At 39.6% G+C, this 11376-nt stretch overlaps 2 protein-coding genes across 2 annotated transcripts; both read right to left on the bottom strand.

Moving 5' to 3' along the window:
* Positions 1 to 682: 682 nt before the first annotated feature.
* LOC111235292 (neurofilament light polypeptide-like) lies at positions 683 to 4121 on the bottom strand. Its single transcript, XM_022763705.1, has 3 exons — positions 3092 to 4121; positions 2847 to 2971; positions 683 to 2507 (listed from the first exon to the last, which is right to left on the bottom strand). The coding sequence occupies exons 1-3, from the start codon at positions 3992 to 3994 to the stop codon at positions 1211 to 1213; spliced, it is 2325 nt and encodes a 774-aa protein (XP_022619426.1). The 5' UTR covers positions 3995 to 4121; the 3' UTR covers positions 683 to 1210.
* Positions 4122 to 5365: 1244 nt separating this feature from the next.
* LOC111235263 (catechol O-methyltransferase domain-containing protein 1-like) lies at positions 5366 to 8462 on the bottom strand. Its single transcript, XM_022763664.1, has 7 exons — positions 8344 to 8462; positions 8125 to 8243; positions 7314 to 7419; positions 6486 to 6604; positions 5944 to 5998; positions 5719 to 5852; positions 5366 to 5598 (listed from the first exon to the last, which is right to left on the bottom strand). The coding sequence occupies exons 1-7, from the start codon at positions 8396 to 8398 to the stop codon at positions 5446 to 5448; spliced, it is 741 nt and encodes a 246-aa protein (XP_022619385.1). The 5' UTR covers positions 8399 to 8462; the 3' UTR covers positions 5366 to 5445.
* Between the last annotated feature and the right edge of the window lie 2914 nt (positions 8463 to 11376).

Genomic DNA, 11376 nt, shown 5'->3' with positions numbered 1-11376 from the left:
ATATTTTGGGAAGGAGGATGTTTTAGGAATATTTGTTTATACACATTGGTGTGCCTGCACTCACATCCACCTAGTAGCCTGGCTCAGGTGTGTAGGGATAAATCTTTGCAATATGAAATGGAAGTTATAAGGGAAACAAAAACAAACGCATTTTCTCACAAAGCATCAAAAAAATAAATACAATACAGCTAAAACACTGTTGTCAGAAGCAACACGAGACAATAACAGGCTAATGATCTAGAGACACGAGCTGCTGTGAGCAAACAATGCTTCAGTGGGACTGAGGAGACCAAAAGTCCTTCAGAAGAGATGGAAGTAAATTAACTGAGTCTGTAATATCAGTCTTTTCAGCAATTGTTTTGCTCACATACAGGTCAAGCAAATTATAGGAAATATAGTTATTATATTGAAGTCATGAAGTCCACCTATGCCTGACATGCCTTCATTTTAGCAGAAAATAATCTGTATCCTGACTCCTGCAGCTGCCTTCTGGATATGGTCACAAAACATTTGACATACTGCCAAACATCTTTTTGTGTATGTGTGGATCGGTGCTGCCATTGGTCCATGTGTAAAATGATTTTTATTGTGATTAATTCAATGATCTGATCATGATCTACAGTTGTTGTTTTTTTAATTTAAAGGACAAACTGTCAGTTGAATAGAGGTTGTTTGGAAACAGTGCCACCATGGTATGGACCTAAAAGGAAATCACATTTAAGCAAAGCAACAACACTACAGTTAGTGGACTGACTTATTGCAAGAGAACAACACATAACAACATAATTCGGAATCTCAGGATTTTTTTCATATTGCATTTATTTGTCAGCGCATACCAAAGCAGATAAAGACAAATGCAAATTCAGGATTTACCTTGCATCATTTACATTCATGATTATATTTATGTGGTGAGTCAAAAGATTTGAATACATCCCAAGCTGCTTTAAAGTTCAAAGGCAGATCTGATGCAAACAGAAGAATCATGCTCTCTCTGTTTGAAGAGACATCACAGCAACAGGAGCTCTTTTCTTTGCTTGGCTTAGCTTAGACCTTGAATTTGCATTTGCATTAGTTAAGCCATTCTCTGTTTTCAGCTTCACTCTCCCTTACATTTGCATATCAACTGCTGGCTTATTAAATTTAAGGTGGAAATGTGCCTCATCCTTACATCCTCTGCAACCTCAGACATCACCTCTGTTTGATTTTTCTTTTATTTCTCTGACCTACTGCTCTCTACCTTCTCAGCTTTACCTTGTGGATCATTTGTTTTCTCTGAGCCTTCGGTCAGCTCCGGTTTCTGAGCCTGGCTGCTTTCTGCCCCCTTCTGATGTAACTCTTTGATTTCTGCACCGGTACTTGTCTTTTCATTTGGCAACATAGTTTGGTCAGTTTCAGTCTTATCTCCACTGATTGGCTTCTGATCTTCCACTTCAGGGAGACTTTTAACATTAGATTTTAGCGACAACTCTTCATTTTGGCTTTTATTGCTGTCATGTCGAGGATCTTCAATGCTGTTTGCTACCTTGTCCTCACCTTTTGCAGCCTCAGATTTATTGATTTCCTTTTGTCCTGCATGAATGTTTTCCCTTTCCTCACTCTTGAGTGTTGTATTTGAAGTTACTCGAGCCTTTTCTGAAAGCTCGTCTGTCTCTATGGAAAGAGGGCTCTTTGTCTCTGTTGTAAAATCTGTTGTTTTCTTATCTTGAATTTGAGCAGCACTGCTCAACTCTTTGATTTTGTCTACTTTAGACACTTGGGCCAAGGTCTCATCAACCGGCCTCTTCACTTGGACTGAAATAAAATCTTTCTGCGCATCTTCTTCTCTATCATTCACAGGTTCATCCTCCACACTGACTTCTGGTTTTATATCATCTGCTTTTGGAGAGAAATCTTTCTGAACTGCATCTTCTTTCTCTTCTTTTGTCTTTTCAGCTACTTTTTCCTGTTTCTCACCTTCATCCTCATCACAGCTCTCACTTAATAACACTTTGCTTTGAGTATTTTTATCTATGCCACTGTCTCCTTCAGTGTCAACTGCTTCAGTCTCCTCTGACTCTTCTTTTCTTTTTTGACCTTGTTCACCATCATCCACCTCAACAGGACTCCCGCCATCCCCATCATCACCTCCATTCACTAAATCTCCTACTGATGCTTCTTCATTCTGCTCACTGTGAGACATCTGCTCACTCTCTTCCTCGCCACTGTCTTTACTATCCTTCTCCTCCTCACAGCCCTGTCTATCTCTTTTAGTACAGTCCTGCTCATCTTTTCCTACTTCTGTCTCCTCAGATCCTGTCTCCTCAAATTCTGACATCTCAATTTCCCTGGTGGTCTCCGTTATGATCTCCTCCACAAACTTGTACTGGGGCTCTGCTCTTCTGTGTGGGCCGCCTGGCCGGCTGAGGCAGTGGAGGGTGTAAACAGGGGACTGGTGGTAGATGTAGGGCAAAGACATGTGGGTGTCTGATACTGCAGAAAGCCGAGCTTCTTCACCACAGAGAAGTTTCCTGCAAGGTAGGAGACACATTTATCTTAATGCCTGTTAATGAAATAACAAACAAAAAGCATTTAAAAGAGTTTTAGTCTTCACATGAATGAAATTTGCCTCTTGCTTTCAACAAGGAGCTGAACTGGTTTATTATTGACCATTTAAATACCGTGAATCCCAAAGTGTAGCACTATGAAAATTTGCAGCCGTATTGTGTGCAGGTTAAGGTTAAGGTGAAAAGTGTGGGTGATAAGGAAAGTTATGGACAATTAAGATTTTCAATAATCTTTGCACCTCAATAATGTTTGCTGAGAGTTGTCCCTTTATCTTAAACCCATCTAGATTCAGCGCACCTCACCTGTAAGACATTATCTCCACATCCAAAGCCATCTTCACATTTAATAGGTCGTGATACTCCCGCAGGTAACCAGACATGTCAAATTTGCAATTTATGAGCTCATTTTCAAGTTCTTTGATTGTGTTCTAGAGCAGGAGAGGAGAGGAGAGGACATTTGTTAGTTATTGGATACCATCTTAGCAAGAACACTGAACAAGCCTTTAATTAATCGTTCTCTGGTCCTGTGACAAAAAAAAAAGTCTTACCTGATAGTGGATGATTTCCTCCTTGTGGCGATCCTCGACGTCATGCAGTTGCTTCTCCAGCGCTTCCCTGGCGCCTTTAGCGCAGTCCAGTTCGATGTTTTTGGCCTGCAGGCGTCTCCTGTGCTCCTGAATCTCCTGCTGGGTCGCTTTTAAAGCCTCTCTCTTGGACTCAGCTGCCTCTGTTAATCTTGCAAACTGAGATCGGAAAGTTTCCCCTACCTGCTTGACGTCGGTCACCGCATGACCTTCCAGCTGTGCCCTGATGTCCCGGAGTGCCGCAGTGACGCCGGGGTTGCCAAAGTCATGCGCCTTGACGGTCACCTGCAGGTCCTGGATTTGGTCCGACATCTCTGACACCTCGACCTCATGGTTTCTCTTCAAGAAGTGGATTTCATCCACGAGAGACTGCGCTTTTTTGTCCAGTTGTAGTTTAGCCTGATAGGCGTCATTGATGTCCTTCTTCAGGACCATAATACTGCTCTCCGCATCTGATCTGCTACGCGCCTCTCGTTCATGTTGTCTTCTCAGGTTGGATAGTTCTTCCTCTAAATTCTGATGCTCGATTTCAATCTGATGCTTCTGCTGAGTAATATCTTGAACCATCTGTCTCAGTCTCCTGAGCTCTGGTCCATACTCCTCCTCCAGGCAGGATGCGGGCTTCGCTTTCCCTCTGATCTCCTGGATTTCTCTCTCCAGCAGGTGATTGTGGTGCTCCAGCTGGTGCACCTTCGCTATGAATCCTGCGAGGCGATCGTTCAAGCCATGCATCAATTCCTTTTCGTTAAACTTTCCAGATAACGGCTTGGCCCCCCTCATCACGTCACTGATATCTAACCCCGAACGTCTTGGTTTGTCTTGTAAGTCCTCATATTGAGTGATTCTGTGCGGCGTACTGCGACTCATGCTGTCGGTGTGGGTCTACGGTGCAGAGACGCTTCACGCGCGCTTTTATAACCGTCGCCATCTGCTCGGTCTGCAGAACGGAGCTGTCCGCGGTGCTGAAAGGTGAAGCATCAGCTGATAGTTTAATGATGAGAGCTTCACTATTTTGTCGCAGTGAGCCAGTGACGTGGATCAACTGACCCAAAACAATTCATCATCATCATCATCATCATCAGCAGAAGCATCATCATCATCATCAGCAGCAGCAGCAGCATCAGCAGCATCAGCATTATTACTATTATTATTATTATTACCATTATTATTATTATTATTATTATTATTATTCACCATCAACCTGCTCCACAGCTTTGAGCAGATGACGTCATTTAAACCACGTGCCAGTTCTTTACAGACTTTTCATAGTAACTAGAGAGGCAGATTTAAACTAACCATCTATAGGCTATCTGTATTGTGCAGATTGGGATCCTGATCCAGAAGAAGAGCCTGACATGAAGCAATTGTGTTTCTTTCAGCAGCTGCAGGATTTACTAACTTAATTAAAACGTATTTATTGGTTGTTGTTGTTGAGTTGTTGAGTTTTCAGTGGTTGAATATAACTAAATACATGTAGACCTACTCAAAAATCTAGGTGTACTGTATTTTAGTACTTCACTTTAGAAGTACTTATATATTTACATTTATATATCCACAACATTTTTGAGGAAAATATTTTGATTTTTACCAGTGGTTGAAGAAACACTCAGATCTTTTACTGATCTTACCTAAAAGTAGCAAAACCACAGTGTAGAAATACCTACTCTAACAAAAGTCCTGAGTAAAAGTTCAAAAATATTAGCATCAAAATATATATATATATATATATATATATATTTAATAAATGCTTGATAGCACACTATAATAGTTGTGCAGCTCTAAGTCTTTGTGATAATATAGTAAAACATAGAAAATATGTCTTGACAGGAAAAGGTATAATTGATGACAAATACTGTACATTAATAAACAATTAAAAATACCTTTATATCTGTTTAAAGAGCTTAACCATAGCTTCTTAGTTTCCCTTTAGTCCACTTGCATCACTTTGTTTTTTAGATGAGCTGTTGTGTTGTGGTCGCAATGTGTGGCCATAAATAGAGCTGATCACATCCACCTACATGTTTCATGTTGTGATATAAAGACACGGAACCCACTTTTTGTGTTTTATTTAGATTTTTTTCTTTTCCTATCTGAACCTGAGGTGTAGCATACATTTATTTATATATAGATACATTGTATTTGTCCTAGCACTTTTGTGACTGATGTAAAGGAAGTTGTAATGTTTACTGCTCTGCTAAAAGGGCTGGCAGCAAAGTACAGAAGACAATGCAACCCACATATTATGTTTTATGCTTATATTTAATATCAAAACGAATGCGCTGTTAACAAAAATAAGGTTAACTTATTAACTGGTGATTTTAGCGTTTAATGGCAATGGTCAGCCCATCGCCCACAGTGAGCATGCTCAGCTCAATCCTCTGGTCTTTGTGCAGCTTCTTATTGAGAGCATCCAGAGTCTGGGAGGTGACGTCGTCGGAAGCAGGATTCACCACCTTTCCGCTCCACAGCACCTTCAAATCAACAGAGCTTTTTCATTCTGTTCACGGCGAAAACATGCCTCTCTCCTCTCAGCACCACAGCATGTATATTCTCTAACTGAAGTTCGACCTGCTCATGTAAGGTGTACTCACATTGTCAATTGCAATGATGCCCCCTTTTCGTATGAGTTCAAGCGATTTCTCATAGTATCCGTCATAGTTGGATTTATCAGCATCGATGAACACAAAGTCATATGTTCCAGCTTCCCCAGCTGCTATCAGGTCATCTGATGAAACAGAGGTCAACATTAAAATCTATGATGACTGAGTCCCTTTTTTTTATCAGAAACACTGACTGAGATTCATAAAAGCACTTACTCAATGTCTTCATGGCTATTTCATGTCGCACATCTATCTTATTTTCAACTCCAGCCTATAGAAAAGGTTACATTGAGTGAATTAATTAGTCGTGCAAGGGCTTTTAACTATTTTTTCTTCTTTAATTGTTTTTTAAAGAGAATATTAAGGAAGGTCTAAACAGGAATTGATTTTACTGCTTGGCTTTGCATCTTTATGTGACACAGTTTCCTGAGTAGACACCTTTTTTCTCTCCAGCCTGCAGCAGTTTGTGAAGACGGACTGACAGAAGGTAGATGTACAGTGTGCTGTCTGCTGCACAATTTTGCTCTGACAGAGGCAACAATCAGTCTCACTAAACTTGCAAAATGCAAAATCTAAATGTTGCACTAGTGCCAGGAATTGGATGTTATGCACTTGTGTAATGTAACCTGTTCTAGATTAGGTGTAAGGTTTTATCAACAAATCCTAACTTTCCCATTATTTGCCTCTATCTCTCGTAGACAACATTTTATGGACGGCTCAGTTTAAGTCATGCTGTTGAGAGAAAAAAAAATTGTCACCTCTTTAAAAAATGGTTTGGCGATGTTCACATAGTTGTCGTCTATTTCACAAGCCACCACACATCCATTCTCTGGCATGGCCAAAGCCATGCTCAGTGCATTGTACCCTGTGTACATCCCTGCAGAATAAATACAATACTAACTGTTAACAAACGTCACCTTGGAATTATAGTTTTAGTCCTTTCAAGATGATTGAAAGATAAGAGTCTCCTGTGGGAGCAAAGAAAGGCCTTATGTGGATTTGAATCTCAAAATCAACCAAATACCCAAGTTAATGTTGAAATTTGAAAACTGCTAAATTTGTAGAAACACAATCTGTCAAAATTAATTTGGTTTGAATTGCCCTAGTTAAAATTTCTAGTTGGCAATTTCAGGTTGCGCAATTCCAAAAATTTATTTTCACATGGTCAGTATTGAAAACACTAAATTGAAGTTGCTGGAATTCAACTGGTCATTTACAGATCTAAAAATTATATTCAAATCAGTTGCTTAAAATGGATTTTCATTCAGATACTTAAATTCAAGATAAAGTATTCAAACTTCAATATCAAGGCTCTTATCAATAAATGGCTTTCAGAGTAAGATATTTTAGTTTCATAAAGTCAGTGGTATTATTTTCAGCATTCAGTATTCAGTAGTAGTTTAATTTCCCAATTATATATCTCAATTGCTTTAAGCCCTTTAAAATACACAGTCCCACCTGTGGGACACTTGGTATTCAGATGTTATTGAGGGTTTTTTTGTGGGGCTAAAAATCCAATTAGTTTGGCCTTTCGGTGCTTCCATAGTTTATCATTTAATGTGTTTGTAAACCTAACATAACCTCACCAATTTCAATGGCTTTAGTTCCATTGATCAGTTTAATGAGATTTGCCATAAGCTGGGCTTGTTCACTGGCAACCATCATGATACTCCATGGGTCTTCAAGGGTTCTCTGAAATGAAAATATAAAATAATTTCATCTTTATAAATCATTATATTGTGTGAGTAATTGGATAAACAACATATTCCTTTGCACTGGAGGTATCACCTTGTTAGACTGAAGTAACTCTGTGGTGTTCTTTAACACTGTGCAGCCCTCTAGTGGTAAACATTTGTACTGCTTCACTCTTATAGTGGTAATTTTTTAAAGTTTATTGTAGTTGCATACAAAGTGAAGATAATGAAGTTAAAATATCGCACAAAAACAGGAGCAGTAGCAGAGTGTTCCACAGAAGTTTAATCCCGTGTGGTGGTGAAATCCAAGTTTTAGAAGCAACAACTTCAAAGGCACAATCATCTTTAGTTTTTTAGCCTGGAGCACAGGATGGCCATCCAGCCTTCTGACCTAAATAATCTGCTGGTGGCTTCAGCATGTAGATTAATGTAGGAATGTGCCCGCCCATGCTAAACTAAAGGTGATCAAAAGAATCCTGAACTGAATTTGATGGGCACCCAATTTAAAGATATCAGCTTGGATGCAACATGAGATCTTTTTGGTTGAACTGGTCAGAGGCTGTGCAGCATAACTCTGAAACACTCGTAAGCAATACAGGGATGTATCACTAAGACAACTAATAAATTAACATTAATCAAAGTGTTATGAAATCAGCGATTAAGTTATCATCCTCGTTTCCAAATGAGACTCTGGCTTACTTACCAGTCTGAGTTTGGTGAGGATCGGATGCTCCCTCAGAGAGTTGTTAACTACATACTGCAGCACCAGATCGTCCTTTCCCTTGCTGTGGCTCTTCCCAGTGAAGGCAGACTGTCCCACACCTGACCAACAGGAAAAACAGAAGAACAACTACTGTTATCACCAATCCCAGGGATCTCTCCCACCAAGCAGATTACACACCCTTCCTCAGTCGTCTCATACCTGTTAATACAACAGCAAGTCCAACACAAAACAGCATTTTAATGTCTGCAGCCATTATGGTCTGGGCTCCGGTCTTTGTTAAAGGAAAGGTTGAACAGCTTTCATTTGAAGGTTCTGAATCTGTGTCAGTCCTTTTTGTACAATACCATCTGTGTTTGTTTTGCTTAACCTTTGAGAGGGAGGTTCGCCTTATTGATTTCTCTGTTATATTGCAAAAGTAGGGGCATTTGTTATAAAGTCATTTTAAAAAATTGGCCAACAATGTTTTTCTATAGCAATATATGACTCTTTAAAAAGTAACTTAAATTCGTGAAAATCGCAGCAGAGTTCAACGACAAAGGTCCTTCTTTTACAAAGGCACCAACACTGACCCAAATTTTGTTCGATGAGGCCGCTCTATCTATTTGCTGAAGCCCTAAATCTCAAAAGCACGTCACTTATTTTGCAATCCAGTCACGCACACTTTGAACTGTTTTATCTGTGTTTGTTCTCATCATCCTCCTACACTATTACTCTGTGCTGTATATCTGTGAAATGTGGACTATTTTATAAAGTTCATGTGTTTTACAAGGCAACACTGTCCTCACTGTGTTGTTAATTCCATCACATTTGGCTAAAGGTGAGCATATGGAGCTGCAGTTTGTTTTAAATGTGCTCAGTAAAAAATCAACTGCGAACAGTATCCAGAGACAAAAACATCAGTATTAGCGTTTTTTAATAAGCTTTAGATAAAAGCTTCAGAAAGCATCCACCATTCGTTAAGAACTATTTCTGACAGGGTGTATGTCATGATGAAACTGTTCAAATAAAGTTCTACAAATATTTCAGCTTTAGTTTCTTTTTTAAAATGGAGTAAATGTTACCTCATTTTACACTTAACATAGGTAGGTTATGGTACAGTATTGATATATTTTTTTTACCAACTTACATCTTGCAATGGTGCCACTTAGTGGTAGGAGGGTGAAAGAGTTTTTTGTTTTTGTTCGTTTTCTGGTGTAGTTGACCCCAGTTGTCGAGTACTAAGGAGTACTGCATGTTCACAAGCATCGACTGAACTGTCTTGAGTCAAGTGAGAGAGAGAGAGCGAGAGAGAGAGAGGCAACATGTATGGAGAGAGGTAACTGCAGAGACACAGTGTGGCTGCACAAGCTGTCAAACATGAGGTACCATGAGTGTGGAGCTGATTTAGTATAAAAACAGTCAGTAACTGATGATGGCAGATTACTTCTACAACTAACAACAACATGATGACTGAAGTATATTTATTCTGTGGCATGTGATCAAAGGTTAGGGCTGATAATGCCCCCTCCCTCTGACAATTTTTGGCACAGACAGACAGTTTGTAGTTGCATTTGAGTTCACTTTCACATCTCCAGCTATCTCTATCTCTATTTCCTCAGAGTAAAAGTGGAATTGTGAAAGGAAAACCTCCTGCCAAACCGCTCTGACACCTGACATCACTCAGCCTTTTATTGCAATAAACCAATGTTGACAACACACCAGCTCCACCCTGAAGCAGACCCCACCTAACATGATGGTTCTACAGAGGGTCAGCAACCAGCAGAGGGTGTCCAGCTTCACAACAAAATATCAAGCCTGTCACACCGCATCCAGAATGAAGTCGAAACCACTGTGATTCATGAGCGACTTTCAAAGGAGGTGGCAGTAGGGGTCTGGATGAACAGAATAGGGCAGAATAATAAGAAATTCTAAGTACAACACATCTACAGAGGTGTCAGTGACTGTGAACTGTCTTGTAATAGTTTTGCTAAGAAAGCTCTCTCCACTTCAGCCGTCTGAAGTATTGTTTTGCACCCATGTAACATGTAAATAACACAATCCCTCCATTGAATGACAAGTTAGGCTGTCCGCAGTTGTTCATATGTTACAGTTAGCTGAGGTGAAGATGACTTTGTCTCTGAGACCCTCCACGCTCTCCCCTCTCCCTCAGTCTCTCATTTCATCTCCTCCATCAATTTATTGTAATTTGGTTTTAATGAAGTTTTTTTCCCCCACAATCTTGCCACTGATGTGTTTTAAAGGCTGCAAAACGTATTTTCTTAATTGCCTTTTTACTAAAAGTGATGGAATTATGTACCAAATTAAATTACGTACCAAATTAGGAAATGATGCTGATTATTTCATGAGATATTGTTCCATTGTTCCCACTAGTGTCAGTTAGGTCGAACTATACAGATATTTTCATCTTACCAATCAGAATTTAACAATAGAAGAATCAGAATTAGAGTCTGATGTCTGTGGTTGGGTTGTTTCCGTATGTTGCAATAAAATCTGATCAATCACGTACACTTCTGATCAGCTCATTCTCCAAAGTCACAGTCTGCTGAGTTTGAAATTCTTCTTTGTGTTTCCTGACACACACAATGTTTCCTTGCTGAGTTGTGGCGAAGCGACAGCAACATCAACAAGGAAATTTTATCCTAAAGACACTGTAACCTTGATAGATGCTCACTTGATTTGACTTTATTCTCCCTCTCTTACAGAGTATTTGTGTTAGATAGGGATCACTTCACATCACTAACCAGCGTGGAGAGAAGGATTACAGTGGCCGGTAACTTCCTACGTATGGTCATGTTTTTGTTTTGAGAATTCCAAATCTATCCCTAAAGATTTTAAACAAAGTTTCCTTCTTCAATATTGGTTCTTTTTTAACATCTAACATTTTCTTTGAGCTTTATCTGTAAAGCAAGTAAAGTTTAATGAGCAATGTTTATAGAGCAAGAGTGGAAGAGCATTTTCATGAGCCGCACTTTAGATCATCTCGTCTTGCAACTTCAAAACGGTAACAGGGAAGACGGTAGCCAGGAATGTTCAAAAAGGAATTTTGGGGATGTGAGTGGGATGCGAGGTCTCTCCAAGGACAAGAGCTTCCTCTGTCTATTCCCTAATTAAGAATGCACAGATACAAACAAAAACACGCCACCGACAAGAGCCCATCAATTAAATGAGCCGTGACATGAACTGTCTCTAAAAAAAATGTTTGAGATGTGATGAGGAAAGGAAGGGGATGTC

Source organism: Seriola dumerili, unplaced genomic scaffold (assembly GCF_002260705.1).
Source record: "Seriola dumerili isolate Sdu_G_001 unplaced genomic scaffold, Sdu_1.0 BDQW01000478.1, whole genome shotgun sequence".
NCBI classification, from domain to species: Eukaryota; Metazoa; Chordata; class Actinopteri; order Carangiformes; family Carangidae; genus Seriola; species Seriola dumerili.
The sequence above is the reverse complement of the archived record's forward strand: the minus strand, read 5'-3'. Positions and strand labels throughout refer to the sequence as shown.